Source organism: Elephantulus edwardii, unplaced genomic scaffold, assembly GCF_000299155.1.
Source record: "Elephantulus edwardii isolate Elephantulus edwardi_28Jun2011 unplaced genomic scaffold, EleEdw1.0 scaffold00345, whole genome shotgun sequence".
In the NCBI taxonomy this organism is placed as follows: Eukaryota; Metazoa; Chordata; class Mammalia; order Macroscelidea; family Macroscelididae; genus Elephantulus; species Elephantulus edwardii.
The window spans coordinates 950,287-973,030 of NW_006400095.1; the positions used below are offsets into that span (position 1 = coordinate 950,287).

The 22,744-nt window shown below is 41.3% G+C and overlaps 2 protein-coding genes across 3 annotated transcripts in view; both read left to right on the top strand.

The window, feature by feature from the left end:
* CADPS2 (Ca++-dependent secretion activator 2) overlaps positions 1-22,744 on the top strand; it is a 637,557-nt gene that overhangs the window by 203,367 nt on the left and 411,446 nt on the right. The gene's annotated exons all lie outside the window — the stretch shown is intronic.
* On the top strand, positions 20,168-21,082 carry RNF148 (ring finger protein 148). The gene has a single exon (XM_006901792.1). It carries the CDS (start codon positions 20,171-20,173, stop codon positions 21,080-21,082), a length of 912 nt encoding a protein of 303 aa, XP_006901854.1. The 5' UTR covers positions 20,168-20,170.

Genomic DNA, 22,744 nt, shown 5'->3' on the forward strand with positions numbered 1-22,744 from the left:
GGTAAGACTGAGAAAAACTGGATAGATTATGTATACCGAATTGAAACATATGAGGGAGAGAACAGTTTAAAAGTGATATATGATAGCATATTATGATTATCACAGGAATCCAGATTTAAGGTTGCATAGTGGAGTGCATTTGGGGCGGGGAGGGTAGGGGTAGGGGGATTGTATACCAATGAAGAAGTTTATCTTTTGCTTTTCAAAGAGAGGAATGAACTGGGGGTAGGCAGGTAGGGAAAAAAGTGCAACGATGAATGAATGAAATTCAGAATCTCTGTAAATGTTCATTAAAATTAATTAAAAAAATTAAAAGTTAAGTATTCATTTTTGTCACTGACATTTCCTCCAGGATGGTAAATAATCTTTTTGTAAATTTATTGGGAATTTTTTTTCTTTTGCATCTACCTCCTGTTTGGTGATAAATGTTTTCTTTTGCCTTGGTTCAGCTACTGTTAAACAGAACCAAATAAATCCCACCTTAGATAAGGAGACATTTTTTTAGCATGAAGTCAGAGAAGGTGGCTGAATACTGCAGTAGTAGGGTAGGGGTCAACTCTAATAGAGAGAAGTTCTGTTCATAAAACCCACCAAGCATCTCCAGTGTTAGAGGGAAAGAGTTTTTGATCTTGGGCAAAGAGTAAAGGAGGCTAAGAATGGGAAAGGAAAAACAAATGGCAAAGAAGCTGTGATAAAGAGGACGTGTGACAAGGGCATTAATCCAATGATGAACAACATAGAGCTCCCTTAGCCTAGTGGACAGAAAGCGTTACTACCAAGCCAAGGGGGGGTGATTTGAATCTGTAGCCCTCAGGCCTGTTTTTACACAAACATTCTTCTAGGTCGTATAGCTCTGGTCTGTCCACTTACTATACAGAGGTAACTCGTGGTTGCTGTGAAGCTAAATATTGTACACGGATATGTAAAATGTGAGAATGGTTACCCATGGTAGACAGTGTTTGGTGGAGCTCACTGATTACAACAAGCTTGGAAGCAGGAGTGACATCTACTTCCATAGTAACTTGCCTCCAGAAACCCTATGAGCCTGGAGAAACGATGAAAGTTATACAAGTGTTCAGGTCTTTCGTTCATAGGGTTGCTTTGAGTAGCCTACAACTTGACAGCACTTAACAACAATGCCGGGGAATGATTGTGTGCAACACAATGTGAAAGAAGAATAGTGTGAAATAAAACGTATATGATCTTTGTAAGCAAACCAACATAAAATGATTTTTTTTTAAAGGACCCATGAGGCTTTACTGTAGAGAAAGTAGAGGCTTGTTCTTATGTGCTTCCGAGTCACCTATGACTCTTAGTGACCCTATATGCAACAGCTCTGAACCTTGCACTGTCTTGAGCCAACCCTGTTGTCTTAGACACATCCACCCCCATTTCCCCAGTCACTGAGTTAATCCATCACATCCAGGGTGGTCTTCTCTTGCTCTGTCCTTTCACTCTCCCAAGCATAATGTCCTTCTCCAATGACTAGTCTCTCCTTACAACATGTGCAATGTGCCAGATTAAACTTCAGAATCCTTGCCTCAGAGGAGCAGTCTGGTTTCACCCTCTCCAGGATGAGCCTAAGGCATCAGTTCTCTATCATCCCTAGTCACTGTCCAGCTCTGATGCATAGCACCTAATTGTGAAGACCATGGCCTAGATCAGGCACATCTTTGTCTCTGCACTGATACCACTGCTCTTCAGTCCTTTGGAGATATCCCTGACAGCAGACTTTCCCAATGCAATTGTCTTTTAGTTTCCTGGCTGATGGTATCAAGAGTGCCAAGCAAACAAAAGGTGTTAGCAATCTCAATCACTTCACCTATTGTGTTGCTGCCAGTGGGACCAGTGGTAAGAATCTTCTTGATGTTGAGCTTCAGTCAGTGAGAAACAAAGGCAGGTGAATAAAATTATGCATTTTGTTTCTCTGTGCATTGGGATTCCAGCTCCAGCATCCCTCTTTTCATGGCTTCTCGAATTGACTTCACCTTCTTGTACTTAGTTTCTTCACCTGTAAAAGAGATGATAATGTTCTAACCGCCCAGGGTTGTGGATGATTAAACCCCCAGCTAATGAACTTGAATTTCTAAGCACCTTGTATGTACTTACTGAGAGCTGCTCCTGATGTTATCGCCTGGAGCATTGTTTTCCGCAAACAGCTGCCACTGTTCTGCAGAGCTCAGCACTCTGTATCCACCGCACTCACTGGTTCCTAAGAGTTACACACTCTTCCTGGGCAGAGAACTATGGTTTATACAGTACTAAACATATAATCGTCTAATTTAAGTGATCAGTTTATTCTATGGAAAAATTCCCCAATTAAATAAACATTTACTTAAGGAGTGTCTAACCCATGCTTCATCACCTGCATTTAAAGTTGGGTAAGGAAAAAGCTCTGCCTTCAGAGAGCCCCTAAGTATTAGAAAAGACTGATAGGTAAACGGTTAGTCTTTAATTTTCTTTTTTATTTTATGTTGGTTTGCATAAAAAGTAATAAGCATTGTGTTTAATTTATGTACATTGTGCTCCATTCATTCCTTTATTTGTGTTGTTTTGTATGATCATTCTCATACACTGTGTTTTATAATTAATCACCATTTATCTATGCTCACTGTCACCCTATCTTTTCAGGTCCCCACTAGATCTGTCCTGATCCCTTCACCCCCCTCCCTCCACTCGTCAAACTCAGAGACCCCATGGTTTTTTCCCCCTCCCCATCCTCAGCTCTCCTGACCTCCTCTCTTTCCCCTTTTGGACTTTTTGACCTAACCCAGCCTCATAAGGATAAATACTACAAAAGACCGTTGTTGTAAAAACACTTCCTTTTTATAATCCCTGGCCCATTTTACCAGTTTGGACTGAGGTGATAGCTGAGATTACATCTTTGTTTGAAAGTTTCCTTTTTTTGTTTTGAGCCTATATTAACATTGAATCGTAACTCTCGTTATGAATTGAATTTGACTTAACCTCTCACCTCATGGTGACCCAACAACAGTGGAACAGAATGTTCTCCTAACCTGTGTCACCTCAGCCATCAGTTATAGATCACCAAATTGGGATCCATCAGACTTTAAGAATAATGGTTGTTTTGTGAAATTTACATGAAGCTGTGGAAATTAAATAATAGCAAATATGTCCGCTTGTTTATCATAGTTCAAAATAGGAACCTATATGATGTGACCCACCAGAAACTATGATGATTTGACTATTTTTTGACCTACCAGAAAGACAGTTTTCCTCTGGGTAAGCCTAAGAGCACTTGCACAGCAATGGTGAATTCTGCTTACTCTCTCTTAGACTCTGAAATCTGAGGATAAGAAGAAACTCTGAAACAACAAAAATTGCTCAGGTTAAGAGAGTTGAACGGAATACTTAAAAAGGCAGCTCGAGAAAACATAGCAAAAAGTACTTTGGAACGCTCATTCTTAATTGATGTTATTAATACATTTTAATAACGTTAAGAATGTTTTGGTAAAACCGTGATGCACCACCCTTCCTGATTTTAAACCATGCAGTGTTCCCATCCCCTGTTCAGACAATAGGTTGGGTTTTTTCCCCCCCTTCAGGTGCGCCTTACTCATTTTTCCTTTTTTTCAAATACAATTTTTATTTTATACTGATTTACTTACAAACTTAATGTACATTGTTTTTCACACCGGATCTTTCTCATTTCTTTAACCCACCTCTTCCTCTACCCATCGAATTGTGCAACCCTATGACTAACACCCCCTCATGCTCACCCCTCTGTCCCCCCACACACACCTTGGATCCTTATACGTGTTTTACAATAATGGTCTTATACGATATTTCTAATTATGGGACTGAGTTAGTTTACTTAGCATAATGCTTTTCAGTTCCTCCCAAGTTAGGTAGTCATTTATAAATTATTGTTCCTGCCTGCTGCAAAGTATTCCATCTTGTGAATATACCATAATTTTTCAATCCATTGGATTGTGGTTGGACATTTAAACTGTTTCCTTGTTCTTGCAATGGTGAATTAATGCTGAAATGAACAGTGGTGTTCAACTCTCCACTTGAGCCTCAGTTCCCATTCTCTTGGGGTATATTCCAAGCAGGATCCTATGGAATTTCTATGTTTAGCTTTTTGAAAAAGCACCAAAGTGCCTTCAAGAGTGGTTGTACCATTTTACAATCCCACCAACAATGTATGAGAGTTCCTATCTCCCTACATCCTCTCCAACATTTATTACTTGCTGTCCTGTTAAACGTTGTCACTCTTAACTGGAGTGAGATGGTATCTCATTGTGGTTTTGATTTGTATCTCTCTTATTGTCAGTAATTTTGAGAATTTCTTTATATGTCTGTTGGCCATCCAAATATCTTCTGTGAAAATTCTTTGCATGTCTTGTGCCCACTTGGTAATTGTGCTATCAGGCTCTGCGTTATCAGTCTTTTTCTTGTGGTGACCCTGTAGGATTCTGCAACCTTTTCTATCAGACCCTTCTCTGAAATGGTATTGCCAAGTATCTTTTCCCAGCAGGGTTTTTTGTTTGTTTGTTTGTTTGTTTTTACCTTGGTGGGAAAAGGTTTTTATGTGCACAGGGATTTAATGTTTTGAAGGTGCTATTCATCAGTTTTATCCTCTCCAGATTGTGCAATTCTTACTGTATTCAGCAGTCTCTTTATACCATAGACTAGGCTCTCTAAGCTTGATCCCAGTTTTTCTCTGATGAACTTTCCGATTTGGGGCTTTACTCCCAGGTCTCTGATCCAAAAGACCTATACAAAGAAAACTATAGACCATTTCTGCGAGACACAATAAAAGACCTAAATAAATGGAAAAAATGTGCCATGTTCATGGATAGGAAGACTCAATATTATGAAAATGACAATCCTACCAAAAGCAATCTACATGTTTAATGCAATTCCAATCCAGATACCAAATTCATTTTGCAAGGAGATGGAAATAGAAATTGTCAGCTTTACTGGGAGAGGAACAAGACCCCAAGTAAGCAAAACACCTCTGGAAAACAAATATGAAATGGGAGGTATAGCACTGCTTGACCTCAGCATAGTACTAGTACAATGACAGACACATAGACCAATAGAACCAATAGAATTGAGAACCCAGAAATGGACCCAGCTGTCAATGGTCAACTGATACTTGACAAGGAAATAAAACCTATGAAATGGGGAAATGACAGCCTCTTCAACAAACGATGCTGGCAAAACTGGGCTGCTACCCATAGAAAGCTGAAACAGGGTCCACATCTCACACCGTACATGAAAGACCACATCTTCTTGATCCAGGTATATGTTTCCTATGAGCGTCATTGAGTGTTCTGAGAATCCCACTCTTCTGAGTATTAGCCATAGTGTTATAATGCACACAGTCAAATACCTTTGCATACTCAATAAAACACAAATAGATGGTGTTCTGGTAGCCTCTGTTTTCAACCAAGATCCATTTGACATTAGCAATGAGATCCCTGAGTTATACTTAGGAGATGATTGTCTTAACTCCTGGAGATAACTGTTATTGAGTTGTTGTTGTTAAGTGTCATAGAGTCATAGACAACCCATAGTGACACTTTGAACTAAAGTCTTGAAAACAAGTCTTGAAAACAACACTTTCATCTTTGCTCCAAGTTCTAGTGTTTCTGGAGGCTATTTTTTTTTTTTTTTTGGTAAGTGGATGCCACTCCTGCTTCCAAGCCTGTCCTATTCAGAAGATTCACAAAAACCTTTTTTTAAATACGAGGCCAAATCCAATCAGCTCACACTCTTTTGCCAGCAAAGCTACACCCTAGTCTCAACTCCAAACCAGAAAACACACCTTTGCAGAATCTGGTCCATTCCCTCAAAATCAGATTTGTATGCATCCTTATATCTGTATATAATGGATACTAGTGGACTGAAAGTCGTATAGCCCTGGTACGTCCATTTGCCTTACAGAGGTAACTTGTGGTTGCAGTGAAGCTGAACATTGTGACACTGATGTGTCAAATGTGTTAACGGTTACCAATGGTGGACAGTGTTTGGTGGAGTTCCCCAATTCACACAAGCTTGGAAACAGGAGTAGCATCCGCTTCCAAAATAGCTTGCCTCCGGAAACCCTATGAACCTGGAGAAAAGATGAAAGTCACGCACACAAGTGTCATGGACTTTCATTCATAGGGTTGGAATGAGTCGCCTACGACTCGACGGCACTTAACAACAACAACAACAGTAGATACTATATTGTGTTACCTATGTCCCCTCTTTATGGCAACTATTTTAGGATTAAAAAATGTTTAAAATAGACTCGACGGCATATAACAACATGCTTTCAGATAAAATTTAGAAGTTATAACTGTTGTAATGTTACCATATTTTCACTGTGGCACAAATTTATTTTCTTTAATGCCTTCTATATTTAACTCATTAGGCTCAGTTGACACCTTCATTGTAACAGTCATCTCTGCTTTCATGCGCTCAGCGAGCGTTCCTGTGCCCCCTGGTTATGTGAGATTGGAAGAAGAAGCGTCCAACAATTAGGAGCCATCCCCACTGTTTCATTCAGACAGAATATTTAGCAACTATGATGTGAATAGTTGCATCACTTTTACTGCAAAACTCCTTGTTGAGTAAGGGCTTTTGGCTTTGAGATAGTTTTGTGGCTGCTTTTCTTATTAAGATGACAGCAGATGCTTGAGGAGAGGCCTCCCCCCCTCTCCTCTTCCTGATTTTTATTCTTCAGGATGTTGATAAAGAAGTAAGTGATGATAATCTGCTTTTTTGTGAGCCTTATTTTTTTTGCAGTCACTTGAAAGATATTTAATCCTTTGTCCACTGCTGAGATTTTAGCTTAAATCTTGAGTTCTGTGTTATAAAAAGTGTCCTAGTCACATGTTGTGGTTGTTGTTATGTGCTGTCGAGTTGCTTGCGACTCATAGCAACCCTGTGTACAACAGCCCTAAACTCTGCTCTGTCCTGTGTCAATCGCACTGTCTCTGACACTCCCATCCCGATTATCCCAGTCACTGAATCAATCCACCTCATCGAGGGTCTAACCAACATACCAGTGCAGTGATTCAAAGCAAAATGACTCTTGATTCTATGGAAAAAGACCTAGGGGCCTCCTCCCATAAAGAGGGCTGGGAAAGCACTGTAGCGCTGTTCTGAGTCAAGTCTGACCAGATGACATACAGTGAATGCCAAGGGAGCAAAGAGGAGATACCGTATGTGGAGACAGCTGGCTTGTTCTCCTTCCTCACCTCCCTGCATCCATCCCATGTGATCCGGGGAGGGTCACATGCTCTGCACACCTGTGTGTACCTGCACACTTTGCCTTACCCATACTTACCAGTGAGTAGAATAGGGCCAAGTCTGTACAACGTGGATGGATTTACACCATAGTTTTCCCTTTGAATCTTCTAAATTGCACGTGTTTATAATGGCAAAGAATGCAATCCACTAAGGTTTTGTTCTTGTTAGGTACTGTAGAGTTGAAACTAACCTGTAGGTGACCCTCTGGCTGATTTTCAGAGGCAGTTAATCTTGTGGGAGAAGATTGCCCAGCCTTCTCCTGTAGAGCAGAGGGTGGCCTCCAACCGAGTGCCTTTGAGATTGCAGCTCAGTTTCTTACCACAAGGCCACCAGAGCAATAAGTAACACATGACTAAAATAATAAATGGAGCACCAGCAAAACATGACGACATCCACTGTCCCTGCAGATGAATTGAACAGAGGGACAGGTTCACATAGTTGTTTCTCGGGACTGTGAAGCTGGACTAGCAGGCTGGGCTCCTGCCGTTTGGACTGGAGGCTGAGAATCGGTGAACAGTCAGTGCTGCTCCTTTTGTGTCCTTTCCTTTAAGTCTGCGTTACAATGCTTTGGTTACGAAGACGTGGTTGTTGGTAGGTGCCATCTACTGCCACTTATAGCTACCTTATGAACCACAGACCTGAACCTTAGCCTGTCCTACACCATCCTCAAGGTCTCTGACGTGTTCAAGGCCATTGTTAAAGTCACTGTGTCAGTTCATCTTGTTGATGGTCTTCCTCTCTTTCACTGACTTTCCACCTCTCCCCGTATGATATCTTCTCCAAGGACTGCCTTCTCCTGACACGTGCCTAGCGTGTTTCACCATCCTTGCCTGTGAGGAGCACTCTTAGGTCCACTTCCTCCAGGGTACACTTATTTGTCCTATGTGCAGTCCGTGGAACATTCAGCACTCTTCTCTAAGACCACAGCTCGAGGCATCAATTCTTCTGTCATCTTCCCTCAACTACTTCTTCCACCTTCTCTTCTTCCTCTTTCTTCCTTCTTTGTTTTCCCTTCTCCCCTCCACTCGTCCTTTGTCTTTTTCCATATTTCCAGGTCACAAGATTTCAAAGATACACCAGATCACTGGAAGTGGAGGTTTGACGTTTTTCCAGTAGTCAGATAGAATGTAGTCATTGAGTTATATAATGATAGTCTAATAAACTGTTGTTACTATGCGTCATCGAGTCACCTTCGACCCATAGCGACCTTAAGCACAGCAGCTCTGAAGCCTGCCCTGTTCTGAGCGAGTTTGACTGATTCCAACACACCAACCCCCAATGCCCCAGTTACTCTATCAGTCTGTCTCATAGTGGGTCTTCTTCTCCTGTACTGTAACCTCCATCCTTCCAAGCATGATGTCCTTCTCCAAGAATTGGTCCCTTCTGGCCATGTGCCCAAAGTATGTGAGATGAAACTTTAAAATCCTAGCCTCCAAAGAGAAACTTGGTTTCACCCTGTCCTAGACAGAACTGTTTGTTTTCTTGGCAGTCCATGGTATGTTCAGCTCTTCTCCAGCACCACAAATCGAGGTATCAATTCTTCTTCTGTCATCCTTAGTCATTGTCCAGCTCTCTGATGCATAACAAGTAATTGCAAAAGACCATGTACTGGATTAAGCACACTGTAGACTCTAGACTGACATTGTTGTATTTCAGTACCCTGGAGGGGTCACTGACAACAGATTTTCCCAGTACAATTTGTTGTTTTATCTCCTGAGTACTAGTGCCAAGAGTGTTAATTGTGGAGCTGAGCAAACTGTAAATGACATAAATAAAATTTCTACATTGTAAAAGAAATGTACTTTTTACTGTAGAATATACTGGTGGTGTAGTAAGATAATTAAGTAGCATATCAGGGGTTTTTTTTTTTGCCCTGAAATTTTACTACATGAGGAAAATGATCATACCTTTTTGAAAGTAGGTTCTAAAATATAAAACACATGAGCTAAAAAAGGGATGAGATAGGAAGATGTCAATTACTAAATGATGCTTGCAAGTTTTCTCCACAGTAAAGTGTTATTTATTCTCTTTAACCTTTCAACCACTTCACTTTTAGTCTTTGAATTTGGTTATGAAAATCTTTTCTTAGCTTTGCAGCCCCATGATAACCTCTAGGTAGAAAAGCTAAGTAATATCATCTCTAAGACGTTTGTAGCCCATATTTCTGGGGCTGGGGTGGGACGAGGTTCATGTGTGGTTTTTTATATACATATGTATGTGTGTGTATATATTTGTTGTTGGGTACTGCCGAGTTGGAACAGACCCATAGCTGACCCTCCAGCAGGTTTTCAGAGGCAGTTAATCACACGGGAGGAGATTGCCCATACTTCTCCCACGGAGCAGCTGGTGATCTTGAACAGCATGCCTTCAGGATTGCAGCACAGCTTCTTGCACCTTGACCCCCAGAGCTCCCAATGTATGTATATTTATACCAGTGTGACTTAAATCCTGTCAGTCTTTCTACATTATCTTATCCATATAATCCTTTTGTTTATTCAGATATTTAAGGTCCTATCAACAAGAGCTATTTATAATCTTTTTTTTTTATATCTTTTACCTTCAGTTTGCACATTTTTGAGATTGCCAGACTGACTCTTCAGGCCTTGTACTAAACAGCCGTCATCATCGCTTGTTCGGTGAGACCAAAATGAGAAAAGGAGACACGCTTTAATTGGGTTCTGACAGGCCTACTTGGGAAATCAGCTCGAAATGATAATGTTAATGGCAGATGATGCCACCTGTGTTGGAAATGAGCTGTCAGTTGAGTCATCCCTGAATGCAATAGGATGAATTCTGCAGAATTGATACAGTAGGATAATATTCATACTGCAAAGGAGTTTTTATTTTGGCATTTAATTCATTACAAAACTTTTTTTTTTAAATCTCATTGCTGTTGAGTCAGCACAGAGTCATTGCTGAACCTGTTAGGTCTCTCTGTCTGTAAACCACATGGAAAGAGATTGTCGACGTGATGTCAGTGTGTTCTTTGGGTTATACCGCTGGAATCCCCTCCAGACCATCCCAGCAGCACTTCCTTGGTTCCTTGTTAAGTCCCATGTTTCGTGTCTCGTGCTGTTGAGTCAGAACTGACCCATAGCTGACCCTTCAACCAGTTTTCAGAGGCAGTAAGCCACGTGGGAGGAGATTGCCCATCCTTCTTGTACAGAGCAGTTGTTGAGTTTGAACCATGTGCCTTGAGATTACAGCACAGCACCTTACCGCTAGGCCACCATAGGTGACATAATTTGTTGGGCCACTAAAATTAGATATGATCTACCTGTGTTAACCGAGATTGCCAACATTTGAATTTATTTTTGTTTTCTTAGGTTGACTGGCTTGTATTCACAGAAAGATGAACTCCATTTATTTCTTTTTGGATTCTATTTTCTTGCCTACAGATATTCACAAATCTTTGGTGGTTGATCCCCCGGCTTGCCCTTAACCACTAGATTGGAACACGCAGTGTCCTAGCCTCTACCTCGGGCCTCCTCCCTGCTGAGTTACTAGGTGGATGGGAGTGGAGGGAAAACTAGGCAAGCCCACCTTTCTCTTTGAAGTCTGCTGCCTGCTGGGAGCCCCCTCACCTTCTGCTTCTTCAGGCTGTGAGCTGAACATTAGCAGAATTCATCTGCTATTTGGCAGTGGTTGTAAGGTGGGAAATTGGTGTCCCCTTGGCAGGTCGGAAGACTCCTTTTTGGGGCGGGGGGGTGGGGTGTTGGCTGCAGCTTGAAGCCACCCGGTCCAGAAGATTGAGGGCGAGAATAATGGCCTACAGTCCCTTACTCAGAAGTCTGAGACTTTTCCACAGTAACTTTCAGACCTTGGTCCCTGACCTCTGCACATTTCTGATTTTATCACAGTGGTACTGTGCACACACCACAGGCTACGCCATACCTTCAGTGGGGTCTGGAGCAGGTTCTTGCCATAAAGAAGTTTGATGGTTCGTTGCTTGTTTGTATTTTTCAACGTGTATGACTAGTTGCACAGAGTGACTAATAGCCCGTGAATAACCTGTTCATAATCAGGTTTTACCTCCAAATAGTTTTATACAAATGTAGGGAGAGATTGTTGGTAATTTTATTTTTTTCTCATGGATGAAAGCCTATAAAGGTCCATGAAATCTGAGGGAACCAAGACATAGGTGCTTAGTACTGTTTCTGTTAGGGAACTCTGGGGTCTAACGGTGAGGAATTGCACCATCATTCCAAAGGTACACAGTTCAAATCCACCATCTGTACTGTGAGGGGAAAATAGGCAGCTGCCCATTTGATTTTCTCTCTGGAGGGTCAGCTTTGAGTGGGTTCTGATGCAGTGACACATAGCAGTGCTTTTTGTGAGGTGGAAGTGGAGATTTTAAGTCCCAGTGATGCATTTAAACTGTATGGAGTCCTTATGGTAGCGTTTGCCACTGTAGTTGCAGATAGGTGAAGATTTACTTCTTACCCTCTGTGGATTCTGTGAGAGGTTTTAAGGCTAATATGTTGGAGGTTATTGACCAAGGCAGATAAGCACAATGGCTTTGTTCACTAGAACACTTGCTGTTTGGAGACATGGCATATACTGACTTTACTTAGAAGAGCATGATCCTCACCTTGGACTACAGGTAGGCCACACAGGTGACCTTGAGATGCAACCCAGAGTACCCAATATTATCCAAACCTAAGGAGAGAGAAGAGAGAGTATGGCCTTCTTTTTAAGGCGTAGACAGAAAAATATTCTTTTCTGTCTCAAGGCGCAGAAATTCTAAGTGAGTTATCCAGGAACCACACTTGTATTTTTGTTCTTGGCCATGGGCTCAAGCAACTGCCCACTAGGTTGATGTTGGAGGGAGAAATCTTACTGAGGAAGTGAGAAATGATGGTCTTCCTTCTCTACAGCTGGCCATGCCACTAACCCCAACATTGGGCCTCTCTGGCAGCTCAAATCCATCCACTGCTCTGTGGGAGAAGGATGAGCAGTCTCCTCCCATTAGGATCTACAGCCTCACAAACCCAGTAGAAGGTCAGCTATGAGTCAGTTCCAACATCATGGCAATGACTTTGAACCAGACCCAGGGACTGGTTTGATAGTGTTAGCTCGCAAAGACTGATAGCCTGTCACTGGAAAGAACGTATATGCAGAGCTTATTAGAATCAAATAAATGGTAAAAATGAAAAAAAGTTTCATAAAGGGTGAAAGAAGTCCTAGTGGCACAAATGGGTAAGTGCTAAGCTTCTAACTGGAAGTTCTTTTTTACCAGCTGCTTCAGTGGAGGAAGGTCTGTGGCATTTGTCTTCTGGAAAGATTTCCATTTTGGTAATCGTAAGGAATATTCTGCTCTTTTCTATAGAGTGCCTGTGAGGCAGAATTGAATGGACAGCAGAAATAGTGTGTGTTTGGTTTTTTACATATCACGGAAGGGATCAAGAACCTCAGATGAAACCTAATTACTAAAGTGGTCATTGCTACAAAGCAGACCATGACTCAATGTCCTTTCCAAAGAAGGACATGTATTCTTAGATGGTTTTTTCCATCACACAGGATTTCTAAGTTGACCATGCCAGCGTTAACCTACCCCTGAGAGTGTTTAGGTCTCCAGTAATCTATTCCGGAGAGTTGGCATAGACTGATGAACATCTTGGCAAAAGCAAGAACAAGCGTTTTGCTTTGTTTTGTTTCTCATTTGCTTTTAGCTTACATTTCAGAGACAACATCAAGATAGAGGACGGAAACTGTCAGTGATTTCATCTGGCTGCAGTTCACAATCGTTTTCCTTGATACTAGTTTTGTTGTTATGTGCCATCAAGTAGCTGTGACTCATGACGACCCTACGTATAACAGCTCTGAACTCTGCTCTTTCCTGAGCCAAACTTTTTATCTCTGACACACTTACCCTCTTACTCCAGTCACTGAATCAATCCATCTCGTTGAGGGTCTTCCTCTCTTGTGCTGTCCCTCCACTCTCCCAAGCATGATGTCACTCTCCAAGGACTGGTCCCTCCTTGCAACATGCCCAAACCATGTCCAACAAAGCTTCAGAATCCTTGACTCCAAGGAGCAGCCTCTCAGGACAGACAACTATAGTAGTAGGAAACTTCAAAGAAATCCAAGGAAAACATAGCATAGTAAAATGATAAACAAGTCTCTTCTGTCAAAAGCCTAAACCTGAATGAGGGTTATTGGGCCTGGAATCATAAGCCCTGTGCCAAAACAGGTATTTAATAGTAATTAAGTAAATGTTGACTATTATGTGACATATATTTGGCCAATAGAAATAGAAATAGTAAAGGACTGTAAATAGATCACTACAAGTGGTTTCTCTTTATAAATGAATGAAATAGTTTAAGAAAATAGACACAGTACACACTGGGGCAGGGAGGGAGTCTACCCCATAAGCCAAGCCCACTGTCTTCTGGTTGATTCCTACTCACCCACCCCGTAGGACAGATTAGGAATGCCTTGTAGAGTTTTCAAATCTGTAAGCCTTTTCAGAAGTAAACGACCTTATCTCTCTCCTGAGGAGTGACAGGCAGAATTGAACCACCCCCCCCCAATGCTTAACAACCCAGTGCTTGATCCACTGCCCAACAAGGACTCCTTCATTAAAAAAACAAAACATTTAAGTAATTTAACAAAACCTTCAAAGAAAGCTGACCTCTCATTTGTAGAAATTGCTTCATGTATTAGAAAAACAAGCACATTTTACTTGATGAGCATAGTGTATCTTTGCACAAAAACTGGAATATAGAAAACTAGAAAATTAAAGGTCATTCTCGTTTATATTTCATTATGTGGATACAGAAATAATCTATAAAGTGTTAACAAATGAACTTCAGTGATATATATTCTGATGAAGTATTATTTATCTCATAAGTATGGGAACAATTTAATAGAATAGATACTAATGTAGTCTATCACTGAGATTAAAAAGAAAAAAAAATGTGATCATTTTAATATATGCAGAAGAGGCATTTATTAACATTTAACAACTGTTAAAGATAAAACTCTGAGCAGACTAATACAGGAAAGGAACTCTTAAAATATCAATCAGATATTGTCCTAAAATGTCATAGTTAATAATGAAGTCTTAAAAGCTTTTCAGTGAGTCAGGGATAAGTACTCAATTCTAGCATTTAGTACTGTAATAGAAGTCCAGTTGGTACAATAAGAAAAGTAAAAAGGAGCCATGGACGCGGTGTAGGAAATAAAGTGGTTTGCCAGGTTTTTACCTTCCACCTAATGGTTGGTGAACTTGAACTGCTCTTGACCTGGTCACTAGTTGCTGTAGCTGTTGTGTACTGTTGAGTCAGAATCAACCCACAGCTGACCGTCCAGTGGGTTTTCAGAGGCATTTAATTGCACGACAGGAGAAGATTGCCAGTCCTTCTCCCACGGAGTAGCTGGTGGATTTGAACTGCATGCCTTTGCAATTGCAGCACAGCATCTTGCCACTAGACTGCCCAGGTGTTTGATCAGTGTATCCCCAGGGACATTTCTTGCTTCAGTCATGACTCTGAGTCTAATCTTGAACTGATTTTTCAAAGTCCCTGTTTTCTGTGTTAGCTGTCTAAGATATTTGCCCTTGAAACATGGGCTTCGTCAGGCCATGTTCTTAGTGACTGCTGCCTTACCTCAGCAGGGCTCACCTGTATGGGCCTCCCCTCATAGAGATGCCTGAGAAGCTGGAGCTCAGCTAAGGACTCTCTGCTGGTGCCTGTACTGTCTGCACTTCTCCCTTCTCCCACTCCATCACCTTCTGCTATAATGCCAGTGTCTGTTGGAATCGATTTTAGAAATTCAAATTCACATACACTTGAAAAATAGAGTCTCTCCTCCTGTGTGATGTATAAGTTCCAAATGCCCATTGAAATGTCAGCTGTGAGTCCATGGCAATGAGTTTGAATGCTGCGAAATAACACACCTCCTACCATGCTATTCTCTCCTCTCATTTTAAACTTGCTGCCTTTTCATTTCAGTTCTCCCTGTTTTGTAGATTCTGACTGTTGAGGGAAGTTAGTAGCGGAGACATTTATTTTTTAAAAAGGTGTTCTGTTCCATGTTTGGCATACTCAGACTCTCATTTACTGATTTAAAAGGAATAAGGTGGAAACATGTTTGGAGTTTTTTTAAAAATTCCCCATAATTGCACTTATGTTTTATATTCTGAAAATATGCATGGGTAATTCAGGAGAAATGAGAGATTATGGGATAAATTCAGGAGAAAAAAGTACTCCATAAATAGATTTGCCAATTTACAACCAAATAGAATAAAATTTTAAAGTAAAAAAAATAAGGATCCTGCTTTTAGAAAATACTTATCATTACTATTATTTACTCCTTTGGGGGGGAGATTCTCAAGAAGTCACTTAGAGACAATGTTCTCTTCCCCCCAAGTTCCAGTATGATGCATTTAATTCCTCATAGAAAACTATACAGCAGTTTTTTTCAAGCTTAACTGAAAAGAGTTTTTATGAATTCCTAGAGATTTCATAATTCCATCACCCTACATTTTGTGACTTGTAGGGTAATTTATGGAAGGCCCCCTGGAATTCTCTATATCTTAAGACTGCTCTCTGGGGTAGTGTTATGTGAATTTATATAGCTATGCTTCTTATCAAAGGAGGAATACCTAAGAACGAGTATTTCTGACAGTGGAGGTCAAGGAATGGCAGAAAGATAGAGACTGACGGATTCTTCTCCCAGACTTGAAATTAATGACAGTTATAATAATTTCCTTGGAATTTAAATTTGGACCTCAGAAGTTATATATGAACATATGACCATGGAGTGGGTTTTCCCCTTTGCTACCCTGTGTTGGGTTTCAGAGGCTGTAAATCTGTCTACGGGGAAGCCTGGCCATCTTTCCCTTACAAAGCAGCTGGTGGATTGGAGTCACCAAACGTAAAGATAGCAATGCAAACCACCACCAGCACTCCTCCGAGTCGGAATCCTTGCCTCTGGCTAGTGTATCTCTCTCTTTTCTTTTTCTGACCTGGATGATGACATCATGGACGGGGCCATGGTGTGCTCTTTTGTAATCTAGACTTTGGCTCAGATTGGTACCTTGTGTTAAGTATTTCAGTGTTTGTTCGTGGTGCTGATTGCTGAAATATTATGCTTTGAAGTATTTAGCACTTGTTGCTGCATTTTCTTTACTACTCAATAACTAGTTCTTATCCCTGTTTCTTGGTGACGTTGATTTTCTTCTCCTCTTCTCTACCATGTGCTCAGCTAGAGAAGAGGTTCTCCACAACATGATACCTCTTGATTATTCTAGGTCAATCATAGCATTGAGGTTCAGATTTCCAGAGAATCCATGATACATGGGTTTGGGAAGCAGGTCTACCTAGAGAGAGACATTGAGGGAAGGTCACTGTCTGGTGGGTTTTATATGGAGGGAGGGAGATCCTTACTTTTAAAAGGGAGTATACTGGGGGGGGGGTATGTCCTTTTATTCTTTGGATGTTTTCTGAGTTTCATACCTGCAGCTTGACTAGCAACCTTAAAACCATGAAGGAAGCCTGCTTAAAAGGAAGATCAACCTAGTAGACTTTGAGAACATTGGGGATATGGGACAAGCATGCACTTGTGAACCATTAGAGTAACCTGAGCAAGGGGACACTTTCAGTTCTGCTCAGTCTACCAGTATGTTTCAACAGAATGTAAAAAAAAAAAAAAAATTCATTACTTCTAGACTTTGGTAGTTTTTCTTTATCTTCCAAATCTCAAATGATCCCCAGTCCAGGTGTACCAGACTTTTGGTGCTCAGTGCTTCCCCTTCTCAGTTCCTTATTACAGTCTGCAGGTATGTATTTGTGGGAGCCTCTCTACCGTCTGGCTTCACTAGATAATAGACAAAACAAGCAGATTTGCATCTTTATTCCCCGCCAGTGTACAGTGCTTTTGCTTAGCATTTGCATAGCAGTTAGTGGGTTCACAGATGCTGTGGGTTTGTTTTTTTTTCCATTTTATTTTATTTTATTAATTTTAATGAATATTTACAGAGATTTTGGATTTCTATTCATTCATTGTTGCACTTTTCTTTCTGTCCAGCCCTCCTCCACCCCCAGTTCACTCCTCTCTTTGAAAAGTAAAGAAAAATTCTTTCATTGGTAATTCTCTGTCTTAGCCCAACCCTGATGCCAGTCCCATTCTACAACAGTGGCACCATGCAGTATTCGTCCTTTTGTGACGGAGATATTTCACTCAGCATAATGTCCTCCAGGGTCACCCATTTTGTATAATATTTCATTAGTTCCTTGTTTTTCAATGCAGCATAGTATTCCATTGTGTGAATATACCACAGCTTCTCTATCCATTTGTTTGTTGATGGGTCCCTGGGTTGTTTCCAACCCCTTGCTATTGTGAACAAAGCCGTGATAAACATGAGTGTGCATGTATCTGCTTGGATGTCGATTATGGTCTCTTACGGGTATATTCCCAGTAGTGGAATTGCTGGGTCAAATGGTATCTCTGTTTGCAACTTTTTGAGAAAGGGCCACACCACTTTGCACAGTGCTTGCACCATTTTACACTTCCACCAGTAGTGAATAAGGGTTCCAGTTTCTCCACAACCTCGCCAGCATTTGGTGTTTGCTGTTTTGTTAAATTTTGCTATTCTGACTGGGGTGAGATATCTTATAGTTGTTTTGATTTGCATCTCTCTTAGAGCTAGGGATTTTGAACATTTTTCCCTTGTGCTTATTGGCCATTTGAATGTCTGTTTTAAATGAATGAAGTACATTTCACTTTGCAAGATGGCCATGTATCAGGTTGAAAAGAATAATTTTTTACACATTGAAACCATCAGTCTGGGATAAAGGTAGAATAGACTGACAGGGCGTGGTCTCTGATTCCTGCAGAATGGTACATTGGATGACAACGGGCCATACATACAGAGCTGGTGGCTGGTCACGTACCTACTATAATAACTGTAATAACTGTATGAATGATTTCTTGTTTTGCCCTGGGAATAGAAAAAAAGCCCAGCTGGAAATGATTGGATAGCTTGTTCAAACTACTTTGGACTAAGAAAGAAACGTAGAGCTTTAATATATTCCCTCCCCCTTTGTTGTGAATCATCGAATTAGATCCAACTGGCACAGGAGCAAATTGCCTCTCCTTCTCAAGCAGAGTATCCAGTGCATTCTAACCACTTACCTTCAGAATTACTGTGCAGGTTCTTGCCACTAGTCCACCAGATCTCCCTTGAGCTTTAACTTTTTAAAATCTGTTTGTTTCAAACTTTTTCAGATTGTTATGTTTTACGGAGGCAACTCATGGTTGCTGTGATACTAAACACTGTGACACTGATGTGCCAAATGCGATATTGGTCAACCATGGTGGACAGTGTTTGGTAGCGCTCCCTAATTAAAACAAGCTTGGAAGCAGGAGTAGCATCCACTTCCGAAATAGCTTGCCTCCAGAAACTCTTATAAATTTTAGAGAAATGATGATAGTTATTTTGTTCATAGGCTTGCTATGGGTCATCTACAACTTGATTGTTGTTGTCAACAAAAACAAAAACAAAAACAATGTGTGTCCTATCTCAGAGCCTAGGAACTTTTTAAAAAATAAAATTTTTATTTTGTACTGGTTTATTTTTCAAGTTCATATACATTGTTTGTTCACACCAGTTCTTTCTCCTTTCTCTCACCCACCTCTCCCTCCACCCATCAAATTGTATGAGCCTGTGATTAGCCCCCCCACTGCCACCCCTTCCACCTTGCCCATCCTCAACCCTCTTCACCCACCCTTGGATCTTCATACACATTCTACAATAATGGTCTTATACAATATTTGTCCTTATGAGACAGAGTTAGTTCACTTAGCATAATGTCCTTCAGTCCCTCCCAAATTAGGTAGTGATTTACAAAATCATTGTCTTGGATACTGCACAGTATTCTATTGTGTGAATACACCATAATTTCTCCATCGATTGGATTGTGCTTGGACATTTGGGCTGTTTCCATGATTTTGTGATGATGAATAACTCTGCTATGAACAGTAGTGTACAAGTCTCTGTTTAAGCCTCGGTTCTCATTTTCTCAGAGTGTATTCCAAGCAGTGGAAGAGATAGGTCATACGGAACTTCTGTGTTCAGCTTTCTGAGAAAATGCCAAACCACCTTCCAGAGTGATTTCCCCACTTTACAGTCCCACCAACAGTGAGTGTATAAGAGTTCCTATCTCATCACATTCTCTCCAGCATTTATTGCTTGCTGTCCTGTTAAACTTTGCCACTGCCCCTGGAGTGAGATGGTACCTCATTGTGCGTTTTATTTACGTCTCTCTTATTGCCAGTGATTTTGATCATTTCTTCATGTGTCTGTTGGCCATTTGAATACCTTCATCTGTGAAAGTTCTTTCTGTATCTTTTGTCCATTTTAAAATTGGGTTGTCCTCTTCTTGTGAAGGCCCAGGAATATTTCTGTGAACTTTCTTTTATAACCGTATCGTTTAGTTAGTTACTTAGTTTCCACGTGGGTGGTTTTGTAAGCTTTTTACCCTCTCATGGTTAATATCTAGTTTTGTGGCATTGTGATCTGAGAAAATATTTTGTATTGTATGAACCTAGTAACTTTTTAGCCAATAGGATTTCAGAATGCAGGTCCTTAATTCAAGCTCTTGGATTGGCTCAGCTCCTTCTGAGGTCACAATTTCCCCACATTAAAAAGTCATAATGTTTTCTGAACCCACATTGTACTCATCATAACACTTGTAGTTTTGTTTCATTATAAGAAAGACAAACTACCCAAAATAAAACTGCCGGATGGAGCAAGATACCATTGATCCACGCAGACCTGTTCTGTTCCTACACTTAAGCTGTCTACTGTCAACAACCAAAGTCAGCATTTTTCCTTCCTTTTATAGTTGCTGCCGCTTTGTTTCTCCCACATATCAGTTAACAGTCTGATGGAGAAATGAGCCTTCTTAGAGTTACTCCTTCAGCGCGGAGTTCCGCTGCATCTCGACTCCTAAGGCTTGGCATCTTTCTGCTCCTCAGCCTTCCAGACTCAAAGGGAAAAGCCATTTGGACGGCCCACCTGAATATCACATTCCAGGTGGGAAACCGGATCATATCAGAACTGGGAGAGAGTGGCGTGTTCGGGAACCATTCTCCTCTGGAGAGGGTGGCAGGTGCGGTGGGCTTCCCCGAAGGATGGAATCAGAATGCTTGTAATCCACTGACCAATTTCAGCAGGCCCGAGCAGGCTGAGTCCTGGCTGGCCCTCATTGAGCGTGGCGGCTGCACCTTCACCCACAAAATCAATGTGGCAGCAGAGAAGGGAGCAAATGGGGTGATCATCTATAACTATCCAGGTACGGGCAACAAAGTGTTCCCCATGTCTCACCAGGGGACAGACAATATAGTCGCCGTGATGATAGGCAACTTGAAGGGCATGGAACTCTTGCACCTGATTCAGAAAGGTGTGTACGTGACGATCATAATTGAGGTGGGGCGGATGCACATGCCGTGGCTGAGCCACTATGTCATGTCGCTCTTCACCTTCCTGGCGGCCACCTTTGTCTACCTCTTCCTGTACTGCGCCTGGAGACCCAGGGCGCCCAGCTCGTCCAGTCGCAGGAGAAGACAGATCAAAGCGGAGGTGAAGAGAGCGATTGGTCAGCTGCCCGTGCGAGTGATCAGAGAGGGTGATAAGGAGCTCGATCCAGACAAAGACAATTGCGTGATTTGCTTTGATGTCTACAAACCCCAGGACACGGTGCGTATTTTAAACTGCAAGCACTTCTTCCACAAGGCCTGCATTGACCCCTGGCTTTTAGCCCATAAGACATGCCCCATGTGCAAGTGCGACATTCTGAAGACCTAGGAAGCCCAGGGAGTCTTCCTCTGATGTAACCGTGTTGCCACAAAGATTAAATTCAGGGGAAGTGTCTCCTAGTACTTTATGCAGAGCGAAAATTCACCTTCACCTTCTCTACCCAAGAACTACAGAGAGTGAAATGTGTGTGTGTTTTCAAAATAAAACTCCATATCATGCCCAACTACAGGACTTGTTATATCTCTGACTAGTTTCAATTATTCAGCATCTTTGCCCTTGTACAACTAAGAACATTAGAATATGTTAAAAGTAAAATTAGCCTATAGATTCAAATTAGAAATTTTGTGACATTGATGACATGATTAGCCATATTAGTTAAGTTTTTTGAAAAAAAAAAAGAAAAATGCTAATACTTCGACTTTGCTTCCTCATGCTGGTTAAGTTTGGTATCTAATAATTTATGATTCAGTGACTGGGATAATTGGGATGGGAGTGTCAGAGACAGTGCGATTGGCACAGGACAGAGCGGAGTTTAGGGCTGTTGTACACAGGGTCGCTATGAGTCGCAAGTGACTCTACAGCACATAACAACAACAACAACAACAACAAACCATACACTTCAATTTCGGATCAGATCTTGGTTTAAATCTCTTGGTTTAATTAAAACCCCCAAATTATTAGGAAATCTGGAAGCTGCCAACTGAGCGGATAGGTACTATGTTCTACACAGTTGTTTTAGCTACTGTCTGAGTGATTTGGATAAGGCATGGTCTCCTCTTGTAGCTGGAGAATAGAGCCAGGAGAGAGGGAGAGGGCGTTTATGCAGCAGAGTTTAACAGGAAAATGAAGATAAGTCAGGGATTTGAATGGAAAGCTAAAGAGTTTATTAATCCCAGTGTGTCTTTAGAAAGGAAAATAATGCTTGGAAAGGTGAAGGGCCAGAGAAAGAAAGGAAGACCCCCAACGAGATGGACTGACGTCATGACTGCAGCAGTGGGCTCAAATAGGACAGAATTCAGGTCTGCTGTTCATAGGGTTGCTATCATTCATGCTTGACTCAGTAGAACATCACAGCAACAGTGTGATCACCCCCTGGAAATGGATGTGATCTTGTGGAATGTTAGGATCCTAATCTTTGTAGGACTTGAGTAAATATATGTAATCTAGGGAAGTGAGATACTTGTGTTAGTGAATATGGAGAGAAGTAGAGAAGATGGACAGGGAGGTTTGGGTACCAGAGGACCTAATAGGGGTTGTGGATCTCATCAAGGATATTTCCATGATGATCATAACTACCATGGCACTGGGGAGAGTGATTTTTTTTTTAGTAATATAATGAGAAAAAGAGCACTTTTCCCATTTTTCTGCATGTGTGCTTCCTTGGAGATTGCCGCTCAGTTACAGACTTTGTGCCTATGGTGACTGCCTTGGCCTAATGATCACTCTTGGCCAGTGATAGGAAACTCTTACCAGCTGTTGCTTACCTCCCTGTTCCTGTGAGATAGTCATACTTCTGGCTTAACCATTCATAGCATTACTGCAGCCTCATTTAAGTCGCGCTAGCTCTGATAACAAAGTCCATAGTGAGTTAGTTGCCTTGCTAACCGAAGTCTGTGCCTCTCTCTGCTGGTTCGAATCTCTCACCTACTCTGCAGGAAGAAGATGGACAGTATTCTCCTGGGTGATTCTCTTCCTCTGAAAACCTGCTGG